The 16,582-nt window shown below is 51.4% G+C and overlaps 7 protein-coding genes across 7 annotated transcripts; 6 read left to right on the top strand and 1 right to left on the bottom strand.

Moving 5' to 3' along the window:
- Positions 1-1,039: 1,039 nt before the first annotated feature.
- CC1G_14533 (hypothetical protein) lies at positions 1,040-2,333 on the top strand (the record flags this gene model as incomplete). The annotated part of the gene is made up of 2 exons (XM_002911055.1): positions 1,040-1,832; positions 1,897-2,333. The coding sequence occupies 2 exons, from the start codon at positions 1,040-1,042 to the stop codon at positions 2,331-2,333; spliced, it is 1,230 nt and encodes a 409-aa protein (XP_002911101.1).
- An 80-nt stretch (positions 2,334-2,413) lies between these two features.
- On the bottom strand, positions 2,414-4,097 carry CC1G_08907 (WSC domain-containing protein; the record flags this gene model as incomplete). Its single annotated transcript, XM_001839476.2, has 9 exons — positions 2,414-2,556; positions 2,618-2,805; positions 2,856-3,046; positions 3,104-3,143; positions 3,211-3,428; positions 3,587-3,767; positions 3,825-3,829; positions 3,896-3,947; positions 4,000-4,097. 9 exons carry the CDS (start codon positions 4,095-4,097, stop codon positions 2,414-2,416), a joined length of 1,116 nt encoding a protein of 371 aa, XP_001839528.2.
- A 387-nt stretch (positions 4,098-4,484) lies between these two features.
- On the top strand, positions 4,485-6,620 carry CC1G_08908 (hypothetical protein; the record flags this gene model as incomplete). The annotated part of the gene is made up of 6 exons (XM_001839477.2): positions 4,485-4,502; positions 4,553-5,553; positions 5,641-5,779; positions 5,903-5,989; positions 6,058-6,479; positions 6,554-6,620. The coding sequence occupies 6 exons, from the start codon at positions 4,485-4,487 to the stop codon at positions 6,618-6,620; spliced, it is 1,734 nt and encodes a 577-aa protein (XP_001839529.2).
- A 432-nt stretch (positions 6,621-7,052) lies between these two features.
- Positions 7,053-7,574, top strand: CC1G_08909 (hypothetical protein; the record flags this gene model as incomplete). The annotated part of the gene is made up of 3 exons (XM_001839478.1): positions 7,053-7,228; positions 7,291-7,375; positions 7,434-7,574. 3 exons carry the CDS (start codon positions 7,053-7,055, stop codon positions 7,572-7,574), a joined length of 402 nt encoding a protein of 133 aa, XP_001839530.1.
- A 500-nt stretch (positions 7,575-8,074) lies between these two features.
- CC1G_14532 (hypothetical protein) lies at positions 8,075-9,547 on the top strand (the record flags this gene model as incomplete). Its single annotated transcript, XM_002911054.1, has 7 exons — positions 8,075-8,265; positions 8,315-8,378; positions 8,428-8,569; positions 8,607-8,739; positions 8,786-8,849; positions 8,905-9,339; positions 9,395-9,547. 7 exons carry the CDS (start codon positions 8,075-8,077, stop codon positions 9,545-9,547), a joined length of 1,182 nt encoding a protein of 393 aa, XP_002911100.1.
- Positions 9,548-10,480: 933 nt separating this feature from the next.
- Positions 10,481-14,359, top strand: CC1G_14531 (hypothetical protein; the record flags this gene model as incomplete). The annotated part of the gene is made up of 23 exons (XM_002911053.1): positions 10,481-10,540; positions 10,859-10,955; positions 11,013-11,041; positions 11,101-11,131; positions 11,185-11,217; positions 11,272-11,348; positions 11,407-11,490; positions 11,555-11,615; positions 11,670-11,784; positions 12,546-12,639; positions 12,737-12,796; positions 12,852-12,884; positions 12,953-13,049; positions 13,108-13,136; positions 13,188-13,218; positions 13,277-13,309; positions 13,365-13,441; positions 13,504-13,558; positions 13,616-13,714; positions 13,776-13,886; positions 13,944-13,987; positions 14,048-14,064; positions 14,125-14,359. 23 exons carry the CDS (start codon positions 10,481-10,483, stop codon positions 14,357-14,359), a joined length of 1,602 nt encoding a protein of 533 aa, XP_002911099.1.
- A 727-nt stretch (positions 14,360-15,086) lies between these two features.
- Positions 15,087-16,378, top strand: CC1G_08912 (hypothetical protein; the record flags this gene model as incomplete). Its single annotated transcript, XM_001839481.2, has 3 exons — positions 15,087-15,234; positions 15,293-16,018; positions 16,071-16,378. 3 exons carry the CDS (start codon positions 15,087-15,089, stop codon positions 16,376-16,378), a joined length of 1,182 nt encoding a protein of 393 aa, XP_001839533.2.
- Between the last annotated feature and the right edge of the window lie 204 nt (positions 16,379-16,582).

Below are 16,582 nucleotides of genomic sequence, written 5' to 3'. Positions count from 1 at the left end.
GACGGTGTTCCTTTGTAAACATACGTGGTCATCCCGACCAGAGTAGAAGGCAATGGCTTCACAGATTTTGACAGTGGTCGTTTCGCAAACTTGACTTCAGAAATTTTGAACCATATCTATTCTGATCGATCCAGATGTGGACGCATAGCCGTGGTTCCTCCCACTGGGTACGCGATCCAAATGAATCGATGGCTTTTGCTTCCGCCTCGACGAGCGATGCGCTCAAAAGTGAACAACCCCGTCGCCTCGTTGCAGAATTGCATATGTATTCCCTTCACGACGCCACAAGGTCAATCACACAGATTCAGATTTTATTACCTTTGCTCCCGTGAACCATCGCGGAACCCTTTCAAGGTCTCGGCTCGAAAGTCACCAAACTAGGGCTTGAGGGATCCGCGCATTGAATTTTGGCTTACATATTCCTACTTGGGTACGGTCGATAGTGCATATCATACCTCCTACGATACTGTGAGACGAGTAGAAGGGGCCAGGGTGGAGCCGAGTACCAACGGTATGAGCGCCATGTTTTTCTCAATTCCTGGGCGGGGCTCGTCGTCCGGAAGTTGACCAGCCACCCAAGGGAGGCACGACGGGAGTCTCCGCATCTCCCTTGACAGGTCCCTGGGAGTTACGGTATGATCAATTAAAGGGCGCTTCCAACCTTCACGTCAAACCTTTCCTGTTTAGCGAGAAGTGCGCTTCAGTGGCAGGCAACGTAACCTCATAGACCAAATGTTTTATTTACGGTGTTGCATCCGGAAGGAATGAAGGGCACGCCTTGCCTCCAGTCAGATCCTCCCCCTTTCCTCCACGTCGTTCAGCGACGTTCAGTCGTCGTTGGCCACATGTAATGTCATTGAGAATGACCTCAACGCTACTATCTTCGCCTTGTTCAACTTCGCTCTTCTTCTTTGTGAGGTCAGATTGCTTCTTCGGACGCAGGTGGATTATTTGCACGTATTGGCCTATGGCTTTAGATTATAATATTGCTCCAGTCTGACTCCTCCCGGCCCGCATCGACCCTTGAACACGAGCCAATATGTGTGATCTTCCTCCGGAGCTCATATCCTCCATCGTGTCCTATGTATCCGACGACAGAGTATCCCTCAAGTCATGCATGTCCGTCTCTACCACCTGGCACCTTCAGACACGACCTCATCTCTTTCGCAAGTTCACATTCTGCGTTGGCTTCCAGATCTCACAAAGCGACATCCGTCGCAAGTTGGAAAGCTTCCTCGACATCGCCAGAGCTGAACCAAGGATCTCGGGCTACGTTCACGAGCTGGAGATTACCTCCACCAGCTCCGCTGGGACGATGTGGCTCCTGGACGACACCTTATTACCACAGGTCCTACGGTCACTTACCCAGGTTCAGACATTTCGTCTCCACCTGCCCCGATACAAAGACTCGAATCGGCAGTGGTGGTGCTCAGCGGACATTGCTTTACAGTCAGGCATTCGACACATCTGCTCTCTTCCGACATTGAAGTCTCTTTCCGTGCAATCCGCGGCGCTTCCTCAGGAGCTATGGACAGCTGCTTCGTCCCTGTCATCACTGTGCTGGGACGAGAGCATCGCAGTGGTTCCAGGTTCAGACAAGCCATGGGCGTCAAGCATAACCGTGGATAATTACCCACCACTCCGATCCCTCGATATCCTTGTCCCAGACGCGCTGGCCCATTTTGTGGAAAAGCATCCTCTGTCGTTGCGCGGGCTACGGAAAGCGCGTCTTACGGCCCCCTCCACCTCCCTGGACTACATACCCGAATTCCTCAATCTGACCAGTACCTCGCTTTCGGAGCTTGAGGTTCACATAGTCTGTAAATCCGAAGGTAAGCCTGCTTTTCCTCGGAGTGTCTAACCCGCTTTTTGCTGATGGGCCCATCGTGTCCCCAGGTGGATTCGAGGTGTCAGGTTGCAGCGAGAAACCCATGAATCTTCGCGACCTCCAACTCGTCTATTACTACTGGCATGATCACTATGTCGCTTGCCAATCCTCCATAGCACCTAGCCTATCTGCATTCCTTGCCCCTTGCATCCAAACCATCGAGCTGCATGTCCAGTGCTCGTGCGAAGGAAATCAACACTCGTTCCAATTCCATCGACTGCTGCAGCAAGTGGATGCCCTTTTCAGCTCCGTCGACCGATCTCCTCACGGATTCGCATTGAAATCTTTCAGAATACTATTCTCCAGCCTCGGTCATTCGTCATGTCCGAGCCACCCAGATGTGAAGACACCTCGGGATTGGGTCTCCTTCCTTCCGACTCTCAAGCTTTGGCACAGCACTATCGATTCTTTTGACCTCGCCATCGAGATTCAACACCACATATAGACTTGGTATGGATTGGTTATATACAGCACAAACTTGACACTCCGTGCGATGTCGTACTAGTTATTCCCCAGAATCACCTTTCAAGGACGTGCAGTTGCCAGAGTACGAAGGGCCCGAGTGGCTGAGCCGAATCCTGTAGTCGAAACCGCATCGCAGTTATCGATCGGGATTGCAGGTGCCGGACCATGTTGAATAGGATTGCAGCCAGGGAGTTCTGGAAGATCTAAAAGATGGAGAATGAGATCGATTCAGGTCCTTTGAGGAGTAGGTTTCAAGTGCCTTACATTGTCCTTCCACTATCTCATCGACTTGAGGTTCTTGCGTGCAGCTGTTAATCTCATCATCGGAGAGAACAGTGAGTTCGGTGCAGTCGGTCGGGCGTCCACGGACATCGGTACATATATCCATCGCGCGCTGGAGCGAATCACCTTCCCATCCAAAGACGTAGTCGCCGTGGTGCCCGTACCCAGTTCTAAGATTGACGTGAGGTGCAGGCATGGCTGGAACCTCAAGGGAACTCACGGATCTCCCATACTCAAGACGAACGGCTGACTGTCGTCCTCCGGCCAAAGCGAATTGAAAGGCCGGGTATCCCAATAGACCTCATAGAAGAGAAGCGGAATCCGAACGGGGTGGGTGTAGGGGCACGTCCCCTCCCGAAAGAACAGTCCACCTTCAGGTCTGATTGGCCCCTCCAAGAATGCGACATGACTCTGATAGAAGAACCGTTAAGAATGAGAGAAGCCCATCGAATGAAGTTAATCACATACCCTGTGATCTGGGCTATCGAGGTTCACACCGTCCCAGCAACTGTATTAGAGGAACGCAGAAGTGAGTAAGTTTCTCCGAGCACGAAAGGGACGGAAAGGTCACGTACGAAGGGAAGAATATATTGGCGCGTATACCTGCTGGGCATGGTCTATTGGGGAGATTAATGGTGTCGTACGCTCCAGTACCGGGGGCACCGAGGTTCGAGTAGCCGAGTAGGTCTTCTGTCTCCCAGCACCTGAATGTAAGGGCGTACGCCTCCGAGCTATTGGGCGGAAACGCTTTATCGGACCGCAGCATGGGATTTCCCACAACCATCCTAAATCCCTAGAAGAGGGCTGAGAGGATACAATTCCGAGATTATGGATGTCGCGCTGACCTTTCGAAAAGCCGTAGTCTTTTCTAACCCAGGAGGCTGGATGTAATAAACGGTCATACCACCGTTGGGCGCGCCAGTGACGTGATTGGCAGCCTGAGGAACCTACACTACTCTTCAGATATTGCTCAAGGTGCGATAATAGGAAACTCGCCCTGATGAAGCTTCCGTTCGGATGTTTGAAGTACATCACCGCCGTCCAATAGTTCGACTTGTCCTCCTTGAAGCGACAGGTCGTACAAGTCGCGAGGTTAGGCAAGTCAAGGTCGGGATCCATCGTCAGGTTAAATCTACATCAAGGACCAAGGTCAATGGAAGCTATACATTAGGAGTTCAGTTGTACTTACGCATTCTAAGGATATCCGAAATTCGTGCTTAATCCATAGCTAGAGCGGAGAAGTGTGTGAGGGAGACGTACCCCGCCAACTATCTGGTGGACGTGTGGAGAGACCTGTCCTGGAGTGACAAGACTACAGGCCCGTCAACTTGGATTCGGGGGAGAGGAGAATGGGGACTACCCACGGATCGAAACGTTGAGTGACGAGCTGTGAGCATGGAAAACGAAGCAGTCCATGAGCAACGGTGGTTAAAAGGGAGACTATAGCGCAAATTCGTATCATCTTTGGATGTCCCTGGCTCGGAGACCAGGTCCCCCTATTAAGCCAGTTCGGAAGAATCAAGGCGATAGTACGTACCTACAAACAGTTCTTCGAAGAATCACTTCTCCAATCAATGGTCCCAAAGCATCATGGGAAAACTCTTTTCGAACGATCTTCCAGAGAACCGGTGGCAGCCCGCTTAGCCTGGCGCCTGCTCGGAGGGGTATTTGCGCAGAGAAAACAGAGCCAACCAAGAGACAATGATAACCTTCTCTCTTGGGTTCTATTTGGCAGACGCTGGTTTAGATAACAGGAGCAAACAGAAAGAACCATTGAACACGACCCCTTCGCGCTTTGTCGACATCTTTGGGTTTTCATTCTCGAATGCCTGCACAAAACGGAGTCAGAATGGACGGAACCAACTGGGTATCCACCTAACCCTCGCCAATCTGAGGCCACCACTGATTTTGATCTAGGATCAGCTCATCGCGAGCGCGAAAATGGGGTCACCTACCGCCCTTCAAACTCTTGTACTCCACTGGCCTTCAGAGCGGTCAGCAGAATTTATCGGGGTCCTTGTGCATCATTTAACGGCAAGTCGGATACCCACCGTCGCTCTGGCTGGCGATGATCGGAATCGCGTCGAGCTGGCTATCATGGCGCTTCAGGGGATTAATTCGACCTTTCTACGCTATGAAAGGCTTCCAGCTCACCGTGGATTCATCTTCACTGGCCTATTACTTCACATCACAGATATCCTCACTTGGATACGTTTTGTAGCCCACAATGCCATGTCCATCTATTCTTCTTCATCCGAGAAGGCCAAGACCGCCGCTTTGGTCATAACCATGGCGCTGATGGCTCTGTTAAACAGCGATCCACGATTGGCATCTGTTATCTGCGATCTCGAAGAAGAGTTCAGCACCATACTTTCAGTCGTTACGCTCGAGATCCCTGGATCCTCAAGCTCGACATCGGAGCCGCTTTTCATCACCAATTTCGACCATGGCTGCCCCACCATTCAGCTTCTCCACTCGGCTTTCGGACGGGGCAAGCTCACCGACGGCCAAAGGAGGAAGATTACCGGGATCCCGGGGTATAGCGACTGGCTATTGAAGTCCCTGGTTATGCGCTTCAGCCTTCTCGACGCACGGTTTAACAGTCGAGAAGCGCAATTCTTCGAACGGAACGCGAGAATGATTCTGGCGCTTCTCCAAAACTTAAACACCGACCCCACCTTCTTTGCCTTGTTCTTAAAACCAGATTGCCTGCAATCTCTAGCTACAGCGCTACGCTCGCTCACTCTCAAAGCATATCGCATGGGCATCCCTTCCCCCTCCTTTGCAACTGCAACCTCTACGTTATGGGAGATGGTCATCCTGGATGGACATCCCCGAACCACTCTCGACCATGCCATCCTGGCACCATGCACAACTTTACCGACATCATTACGACCCGGAACCCCATGGCCGACCATGTCAGTAAACTCCTGAGCAGTGAGCACGGTCGTGATCCAGTGCCATTCCCCGCGGGTTTTGCGTTCGTTGATTCGATTCTACCGCAGTAAATTTGTGTCTGGGATTCCACAAAATCTGGCGAGTCCTGGAATCCAGAAATGGAAGGAAGTTCGAGATGATATCACGTATCTCGCGCCATCACTCAAAGCGGCAAAGATGCGACGGGGATGGTGCGATAACCTTCGGGTGAGTTAGATATCGAGTCTCTTTTTCCGTTCATTGATCAGGCCACGCGCTAGCATTCCGAACTGTATCCTGAAGACAATCCTGAACCTCTAAAAACATACTTCTATTCACGCTGTCATACAGTCTCATACTGCTCGATTGGATGCCAAAGGATGGACTGGAAGAAGCTCCATCGTCTCGAGTGTCGAGAGGCAGCCGGGCATTATCACGGTCGGTGTCCTGCCTCCCAGTTCGGCCTGTATCTTTTATCTAACATTCTGACAGTGCTTAAATGAGAGGACTCCTGGGTAACAAAGTCGATGAGGCGTTTCTACATCGCTGCTGTTGAACGCCTCTTCAACAAACAATGGAAGATCATCCAGGGAATTACCACCCCAGATGACTTCATGTCTCTTTTCATCATGGAGCCTCACGTTCTGGTCATAGACACCACTCGGTATCCCAACGAGGCGTCTCGAAACCGAATTCCGAAATACGCCTTTCGCCCTCCCCGCTTCAAAGCTTCGCCTTACTTCACAGCGAGGCTGGAAGTCTTTCTCGATGAGGCTGTCTCCCGACCGTCGCCGTCAATTCGGTTTGCAGAGGCACGGTTCACGTTTGGTAATATTGAGCTCATGGTCATGGTTCGGCTTCAGCAACAGTTTCTGGGACCCGGAGAAGACGCCGAGTTTCGCGTTACGAATGGGATGATTAGAATTGGGTGAGTGTTTGACTGTGATACATACCACCTTTAACTCCGGGGAACCATGGACGTTAATATCCCTGAACCTATAGGTCTTCAAATGTGGATTTGACTGGGTTGGCTACATTATGGAACTTGGTTCTGGCCGCTCGTGTATAGCATATACTCAACCTATACCATGTGCATTGTCTATATCGAGGTTCCTAGGAACCTGGCTCTCAGTACGTCTCTTGGTCCTTAATTTCTTGAATGATTGGTACATGCTGGCTTTTCAATTAAATCGGATTAATAACAGACTGCAATAAACATAGCGCCTTGCAACCAGTCGAAACCCATGGAGCTTGTGAGTGATCCTTATCACATTGAACAGCCTCCTGCTGTGAGCGTTCGATATATTAAAGTAACGGCTACCATCGCTTGAACCGATTCGGACCTGCCTCCTCTTGACCATCCTTTCTTACTCCTACACGAATCACGACCATGGACGTAGATCCTCCCAATTCCACCTACAGTTCCCTGCCAGGCGCGGGGCTACCACTCCCTTCACAGCCTACGGTCCACACTCCCCCAACGAGCTACAATATAGGCACCATGAGGACCCAAGGACCTCTCGTGACGATTCCGGAAATCAAAGGCCATCTTGCTCTCCTATGCGCGTTCTCAGACCTCAAGAAACAAGTCCAGGAAGCCGACCTTCACGATATTCCCAACGTACCCTCAGAGCCGGAGAAGCGATGGGCGTGGTTTGTTCATATGTCGGCTGAGAGGTCTGCTTTAGTCACCATAGTCACCATACTTGTTGATTCCTAACGAGCGCACTTACTTCCAGGTTTGACCGCTGGGTAAAAGCCCTGGCAGAGACCGACTGGCTAAAGCCGATCGAGACCACATTGCCGCCTTTAGACATCCTAATGGTGAGCTCAAGTGTGCGACGCAATGAAACGTTAGATTCCTAACCTTGATTCGCATCAGGTACTCCACTCCTACCTGCTCAACCCAAGGTGGTACGCAGAAGACATGGCGCGATTAGACTGCATAACCTCTTTGCAAGGGATTGGGGAGAAGTTCGCTAAGAACCTGGTGAGGATTTCCATCAAGGGTGTTGGGGAATGAGAGCTCACGAGGTGGATTGAAGGATCGTTTACCAGAGATCCTAGCTTCGCCGCCCTCAGTGGCTCGCGAACAGTTCTTCGGCCGTCGTGTTACGCTACCATTTGACCCCCTGGACTCGGCCCGTGCACTTCGATTCAAGACGATTTTATGTCCTGTGTGCACAACGCCCTTAAGAGCTCGTGAGTCGTAGTCAATAGCTGGGAAAATGAATGCTCACGGATTTTTAGCGTGCATGTCCCAACAGGGAGACGGTTATTTTCAGTCCGGATTCAAAGTTTGGTGCAACAAGGAGTCATGTACATCTCCCTCTATCACAAAGGATGTACTGAGAGCCCGCAAGCTTGCTGAGAATCTGGCATGGGCAGACGACGGACCGAATGGGGTACCACTATCCCTTCTCCCGCAAGTCTCTGGATCGTGGAGCCACGTTGGGATACTAACTTCTGGTCCACAGGGGCACATTCAATGGAACTGATTCCGACAGAGACGAGAGTGTTGCGATGAAACGTAGGATATGGGACCTCGTCAAATACAAACCCGATACCACAGGGAGAGGGTGGATGAAGGTGGAAGGCAAAATGGTTTTCGAGCACGTTCGAAGGGGAGTAGATGAGGAGCTGTGTCTGAGGATACTTGACGAGTGTAATTTCTCTCTTGCGCGCCTCAGAGACATGTTGGGATCGAACGAGATGTAAGTGGCGGGCCTTTAAAGAAAGGTTTATGAGTTAACTTCCGATTAGAATCGAGAGGATAATGGCTGCTCACCTCGAGCCAATGATGTATTCGGTGGACTTAGCTGGCTCGGTAAGCTGACGGTGATCATAACCTTACGACTGCTAATGCCGCTAGTTAGGTTCTACGCCAAGGAACGTTCGTCAAGAAAATAGCCGACTTTGGATGGATCCGACCAGGGTTCTTCGACACCGATGACGATGAGGCGGCTTTGCATCGCGCCGTCGCTCGATACCACGCGCAAGTGAAAGTTTTTTCCTCATGTACGACATGGACTCTGATAGCCAAATAGTTTCCTAGACCTCCTTGCCTCGAATCCCGGTAGCTTCTTCGTCCCAACCCTCGACATTGATCTAGTGTGGCACACCCATCAGTTACGCTCCGTCGATTATGCAGCAGATTGTACCACCTACGTTGGGCGCTTCATCGATCAGTGAGCAGTCCCTCCTGCTGTTTTCACGGCAACTGATGATTCTCAGCGACGACAAAGTTGATGGACTGAAGCTGTCGAGTTCGTTTGATGCTACGTGTCGAGCATGGAAGGTGGGTTTAAGGATATCAATCGCACTTCTCCTGTACTGAGGTCAGTTCTCGGTAGCGTCGCTTTGGAATCTCGTACACGTATTGCGGGTGTCCACCACCAGGCGACACAATCGGCCAGCGCCTATCCACCCTCATCGCTTCTCAACCAATCTCCCCATCACGGTCTCTAGGTTCACATCTCTCCCCACCAACTCGCGAAGATTCCATTTTGGCCACCCATCCGAGCGACCATAATGCTGTCCATTTCGTTCCTAGGGATGACCAGGCGAAGCGGGAGTTCGAGGCTCGGTTGCGAGAGCATCACGCCAAACAACAGCGACGGGGGAACCGAAGTCGAGGCCGGAAGGGTGGAAGAGGAGATGGATTCAGCAGCGATGACCATGAGCGTGCCTTCCTTTATCCAGTTGCGATGTTCGACTTAACATCTAATCCAGCCAGCTGCGTCGCAGTGCATGGTATCGTCATTGACTACTGGGGAAATTGCGACAATGTGAGTGCTCCTTGGCTTGAAATTGACGATGTTGATTCATACCGAGAAGGTGCAGGAATACGACCAATGCGGAAGCGGAGGGTGTACCACGGGCTTGGGTGTTGGCGCTGAGGAACCGGGTGCGAGAGGAGGAGGCGGGGGGAGAGAAATTGTCGACCCAAAGGCCGAGTGGAAACAGTCAAGGTGCCAGGTGGAGAGTCTCGCTTGAGAGGTGCAGGGACGACGACTACTGTTGCTGTTGGAGTCAAGGAGAAGACTTGACTACGAAGGCCAGGCCCCATATTGGAGTGGCTATGAGTGCAGATGGGTTGGGGGCGGAGATGGAGGCGGGGAGGGTGTCCAGGGGGTTGTGGCGGAGGACCTGGAGGGAGGTGGCTGGTTATGGACTTGAGATGTACTCTGGGTTGCTGTTTCTAATGCACTCACCATGGACAGTACATCCTCCTCATCCCGCGAACCCTAGCCGTACATGGGCAGTGATAGAACGACACCAGCCATCGCAAGCAGACTTGGGCCCCTGATCGGTGCCATGTTGCCGGTGCGACTGCAACATTACAAAGGCTCAACGAGGGTGTAAAGATTAAGCGATGGCGCAGTTGAGGTAGGTTTAGGCTGCGACGTTCAGTTCGACGTTGATACGAGCCCGAACAGCGAAAAGTTAAAACCAAACCCGGTCTCAGTACCGCCCATCGGTGCACCCTATTTCAGGCCCTAGACAAGCACAGCCAAACATTGCCTTGGGCGCCTAAGATATCCCGCGCTCACTCTGGGCGGTGCGATGGAGGCTGCACGTCAGGACCTAGGACTGGAAATAAAATTCAGGAAATAGAACTGGCGACGACGAGGCCTGGATCTGATGGTGGTTCACATCTCTCCATCACAGCAAGGGTGTCGTGAGCGGGCGTGGACAGAACGAGGTGTAAAGTGTCCAAGGGCCTGGTCTAAAAATAAGGCTATAGCCTTACGGTAAGATCAGCAGACCCCCTTGATTCGCCGATGATCATGTCTAAGGGCTGAGCGCTGAGATTCTATCTATAACACATTATCTACTCCAGTATATAAGGTAGCTGCATTCTCTCGGAGTGGAGAGCACCACCGACCGAACTTCCGTCCGGCGTTACCACAGGGAGCCTCAACAGCCATGGACCAGTACCTCAGAGCAGAGGATCCCGAGACGACATACCTCCTGTTCGTACAAAATGTGAGTACAGTAATGTCCCCAGAGTTTCAACCCCGCTGACCCAGGAGTGTGCATCTTGGTGGCAGTCAACCGATCGTTAGTCCATTTGATTCCACAGAAGGCAATGGCGCTCACCGGCTCGTCCCTGAATTCGTAAAGTTGCCAGTGCCATTATCTTCGTTAGTCGTCTGTACACCAGTGCCTGACAAGAGAGCTCAAAGCCTACAGCTGTATGACTGGTTCGATACCGTGTCTGACGAGGTGGGTACCTGGATCATGAAGAGCGCAGCACGGTGCTTCGGAACGCCGAGCCATTAGCTGATATGGTGGTCCTTATAGGTCTCGTCTGTATGGGCGTCTCGCATGAGCATTGGGACGCTGCTCTATTTTATCGTCCGATACTCCCCATTCATTGATGTCCCTATTTTCAACTTTGGTAAGCTCTCTCGACAAGGCGCTGGTCTCCCTACTAATGTAGCCCAACCTCCTCTAGTCAATTTTAAGAAACCCTCCGATTTCTCTGTAAGTGGGCGACGTACTCATGGCCGCTATTTCTTGAATACATGTTGACGCTTTCTCAGACATGCCAGCCCCTTCTGGCTACAGGAAATAGTGCGTAACCTTTGACCAATGGAGCCTATCAAGCTGAGCGAGTCCCAATTCAGTATCCATGGTGGTTGGCATTTCCGCGTCTGAAGGTACGTTTGGATTCGATCGTCCCGAGGCGCCAATATCCCCTCACCTATTTCCAGGAATCATAACAATGGCCCTCTACGCGCTACTGGGACGAAAGAAGAAACATCTAATTCTCCTCTCTATTGCATTCTTTGTGCGTGGGCAGAAAGTCCAATGGCTGAAGACGAGAGCTTATCTTATGTTCATGCCAGGCATGCACCGTGACGGTAGTCGTTCTTCTCGCATTGTTCCTGCGTGCTTCTTATGGTGCATTCTCATCTTTATTGCATTTCAAGGTGAACACTGACTTATCTTCTACTAGAGGGGGCGCAAGAAGGTCACTTCAGCTGTCTCTTTGAGACCAACAACGAAGGGATATTCATAGCCATCGGGTATTTCATCTTGCTCGGGGGAGAGATAAGTAAGTTCTATCACGCTTCATACCCTGGATACAAATAAGCGTTGCATTCCATAGTAATAGCAGCCATGTCGATTTGGTTTTCTATCAAAAGGCGAAATGAGGAGAGAGGAAGATTGATCGGTGTCCTCTACCGTAACGGAGCGCTTTACATCGTTGCAATGCTTTGTACGTGCTCTGTAACCTCTGTTCGACGAGAGGGGCCGGGTTGCGCTCACGCAACTCTCACAGCTTGCTCGGTAGTCAATGCAGTCACCACTTTCCAGGTGAAAACAGTAAGCCTCTAAGCCTACTCAGGGTAACGCATCCCTATGCTAACGAGCACCATTCACCCTAGATATACCCGTTAAATATGTGGGCCAATTGCGATTATCAATCACATTGTACACTGACGGATGCATAAATGACGATAGGCTGCAGAGAGTTATGCACTCGGTCCTAGCGAGTCGTCTGTTCCTCAAGATGCGCACCCAGGTTCGTTCGGGAACCTGTCAGAGCACCGTTGGCACCGGTCGCAGCATTTCAAACATCAACTTCTCTGGGCCCGACAGTCAAGGGACCAATCAGACGGCGACGACATCCCATAAGTAGTGGAGGTCCCTCGGCTCTCTGTATGGCTTTGGAACATGCACGTGATGTAGCATCCAATGACCGGGCAGGCAGACCGGAAGAATTGGTTTAAATTTTAATCGAGTCGCACCTAGCGCAACTAAGCGCCCAGGTTCCTTAGCCCGAATACGCCGGCCTTTGTTCTGATTGATGGTTCGGAAGTTTTGAATTGACAGGGTTCAAGTTTCAACAGGGTACAAATCACTCCCAGGGACTGTATGTATGTCCGTGGCATTTTGTTTGCAGCGCTGCCCGTAAACATACACGACACAACGAACGACGTGACGAGTGACAATGAGCGCTGATCCAGCTTCCTCTCCACAGCGAAATCGACATTCTCGTCCTGTCACAGAAGATGAACGGCCCTCCCAGTACCTCAGATCACGCTCAAACCGTCTACCTCAGCTTCGTGCAGACTGTGAGTGGAAATTATTGACAGGAACATTCGTTTTCTGACGAGAATGTTTCATTGGGATGGTAGTCCTGTGATCGTTGGTCTGTTCTATTCCGTTCAGGGTGCTAGTACTGACCATTCCGACCCCCCGGTCGACAAAGTCGCCAGCGGGATGATCTTTGTGAGTTATCCGTGTATTCAGTTCCACGTCAGATCTATTCATCCAGGACTTGCAGTTATATGATTGGTTCGATACTATAACCAGAGAGGTGTGCCCTACTTACCATAGGGGAGATACATCTCGCCACGTTGTGAGCTAATGCAGTGGTCCTGAAAGGTCTCATCCGTGTGGACAGGCCGCTTGAATATTGGGGCATTTTTGTACCTCGTTGCGCGATACTCGCCATTCATCGATCTTCCCATTCTCAACTTCGGTGAGATGAATCTATTGCGAGACGTATTAACTCCTTAACGCGCGAAACGTCCTCCCAGTCAACGTTATGGATCCTTCAGATGTTTCTGTGAGTCGACATCCTGCCCGATACCTTGCACGATGACTAAAACATCTTCAGAAATGTCGTAATCTTTTGGCGACAGGAAACCGTGCGTGGTTCAACATGAGGGCATTTCAACTGAGCGCTGAAGGTCTGGACCTGTATAGTATCCGCAGTTGTTGGAGTGTCCGCTTCCGAGGGTGAGTTTTACTTCAGGTACTCGCATCATGGACTGCTCGGTTAACTCTATGCAAGGTATCATTATAATGGTCATCTATGCGCTGTTAGGGTCGAAACGGATACACCTGATCTTCTTTTCGATCGCATTTGTTGTGCGTTGACAGAGTATCTGCCGACTGAAGGTCGAGCCAAGCTGAAGGTTTCGTGTTATTAGGCGTGTAACGTGGCTGTAGCCGTCCTTATCAGCTTATACCTGCGCGCGATCGATGGTAGGTGCCCCGTGCATGTGAGCCACGTCGAGCGGAAATACTAACCATGGGTTCTAGTGTCAGTCAAGAAGGGCCAATTCAGCTGTGTCCTCCAGACGAACAACGAAGACATGTACTTCGCCATCGGGTACTTCATTTTGGTTGGAGGAGAAATTGGTGAATGCGGATCTGCCTTCTTCGTCTTGACTGTTCAGCCTACTAACGTTGACTACCACAGTACTGGCCGCCATGTCTATTTGGATTTCCATCCAGCGACGGAATGAGGAGCGAGGGAAGCTGCTTAGTGTCCTCTATCGAGACGGCGGTTTCTACATCGTTGCGATGCTTTGTGCGTAATACTCTGGATGATCAACGATGAGTGACCCCTAACCATTACCCTCTGCAGCCTGCTCGGTCGTCAATGCAATTATTACCTACCTGATGGACTCCGTAAGTTCCCATACCTTCTCTACCCCCACCGCCCTCCACCAACACTGCTGTCCGCCTTAGATATATCCCTTGAATTTGTAAGTCGCTCCTGCATCGATATCCCTTTCTGTATCACCGACTCGCCTTGATGATTACAGGCTGCAACGAGTTATGCACTCAGTTTTAGCGAGCCGACTCTTCCTCAACATGCGCGCCCAAGTTCGATCCGGATCGCAAATCATGGACACCGGTCGCAGCATAACAAACCTGGATTTCACTCCTGTTGCTCAAGGAACCAATCAAACTCATTTGACGACATTCGGTGAAGATTCCGGTATCCCTTTAGAAAATCTCCAAGCTCTATCGCATTCTCGCGCGCAAGGGGAGAATTGATTTTGGAATCGTAGATGTCGCTTGAGCGGTATTGGGTTGCGTATGTAGGTTTGAGACGGCTTAGCCAAGCAAGCGCAAACATTGGCTGCTCTGCCAGACATCAATGCAAACGCCTCTACCTTACCCACCTCAAATGACCTTTTCCTGCTAGTCTCAATAACTCCTATCCTGTTTCCCAGAATAATGGTATCCACGATCCTTCTGCTAATGGGTCGGGTAAATTTCCAAGTAATGGTAAGTGTTCATCTATCCCGCGAGTACTCTGTCTCAAAGTGTTTGTCTTTCAGAAGGGGCCTGCATCTTAGCTATACTAGGGCTACGGATCAACAGTGGTCAGCCCTCTCCCCGCATATTTCTCTATCCTATGAAATGCTATCCTACGCCATTAGGTATGATTTACACTTTCCATCAGGTTCCCATTGGCATCAGCACGAACGATACCTTTGGGCGGGGCGCCCGTAACTGTGGGCATCACCAGTGGACGAATTCCACCAATGTAAACGAATGATGTATGGCAGGAGTGTGTTGAAACCTGTCGCCCACACCTATAAGTCCAAGGGTCGCTGGGCGTCGCCGCCCATCATCTTCATTCTCCCCCACCACCCGTACGCATCGTCAACAAGGGAAACCGTCCTGTCCTTTCTCCTTTTGCTTGGTTTGACTGTAGATTGTCGACCTTCTCGTTCCTTCAATAACTCGTGAATTACAGCCCTAACAAGCCTGAAGAATGTCGTCAGGCCCAATCGTCGTTGATGATCGAGACGGAGGGAGGATTCGATACTCGGGTGACTGGGTCCCCCGAGGTCCTCCGCAAATTCCGATGACTGTCCACTCGACGTGGGCTTGGGGTGCCAGAGCGTCCTTCACCTTTCGAGGTACGCGTCTTCCCAGTCTCAAAGACGTCTTTGGGTCTAATGCCCGTCCCGCGAATAGGCACACACGTCGCTGTATTCGGAACGATCCCTCAAGGCAATGGTCAGGTCGTTGGAGTGGACTTCCAACTCGACGGAGGACAGGTCACCACCTCCTACCGCCGGAGTACCGAGCGAGCCTACTACAACGAGCTGTGGTACCAGGCTGGCCCGCTCTCTCCGGACGAGGAGCACACGGTTACGTTGGTGTATCGAGCAAACGACATGGACTTCCAGTTGGATAGGATCGAGTACGAGCCCGTGCCTCCCCCACCTCCGACGTCCTCTCGCCCCACTCTATCCTTGACCACGTCTGTCGAACCCAGTTCGTCATCGCATGCGACGTCAAGCTCTGTCGAGCCAACACCCTCTTCTTCCGAGTCGGAGCTCCCAACGACGTCCGTTCCAACTTCAACGGAGGACTTGTTCACTCCGTCCTCGAGCGCCAATTCTACGAGCCGCATGGCTGCAGTGCGCTCTAGGGTCTCGAGCAGCACCACGGAGGACCCGTACTACGTGGTAACTGAAACCCGGCTTGTCAAGGCACCCACACCATCGGGTTCAGCGTCTGTGGACAGTTTGGGCGCTGCGTCAGAAAGCTCGGTCCCAGTTGGGGGGATAGTGGGCGGGGCTTTGGGTGGGTTGTTTGTGTTGGCGGTGGTCATTCTTTCGTCCATCTTCTGCATGAGGAAGGTGAGGAAGAGTGGGAAAGAGAAAGAAGGATGTCAGAGTGAGCTCCTTTCGCAGTGTGAGTTTCATTGTTATTTTCCATGCGGCTACAAACCTGAGACTCTCTTCAGTCCCAGTGACCCAGTCGCGATTGTACCCCGCTCCATACCACGATGCCACTCCAACCTCGGGTAGGTTTGGCAATCTAGAATGCGGCAGCCTTCCCCCTCCCTCGTATGACCAAACAATCTTCCACGAAGTGGGAAGAAACTCCCCTGCCCCTTCCCTCCACCGCCTCGACTCTGATGCCGGGAGCACGAGGACGATGAGGACGGCGACATCCGTCTACGCCGGATCAACAGCATCTCTTCTCCCTCCCGACAGAGACGCGCCTGTCTTCTCCCGCGAGTCGGTTCTTCAGCCGAATCGACGCAAGTAACATTGCCACACCTCTTTGCTCGAATAACGACGTGCGGCGCTTGACAACTATTGATAATATCTTTGGAATAGTTCACTTCTAAATAATATTCTTTCTGCGCGACTTTCCACGATTGATGAACTTCGGTCAGCGGCTTTTTGCATTCAAACCTCAACAAAATCAAGTGTGCAAACTCAAAAAGCAGATAATCCCCCCTCTTCAACA

The sequence above is a fragment of the Coprinopsis cinerea genome, assembly GCF_000182895.1.
Source record: "Coprinopsis cinerea okayama7#130 chromosome 5 map unlocalized cont3.5, whole genome shotgun sequence".
Taxonomy (NCBI): Eukaryota; Fungi; Basidiomycota; class Agaricomycetes; order Agaricales; family Psathyrellaceae; genus Coprinopsis; species Coprinopsis cinerea.
This window is presented reverse-complemented; position numbering and strand designations above follow the sequence as displayed.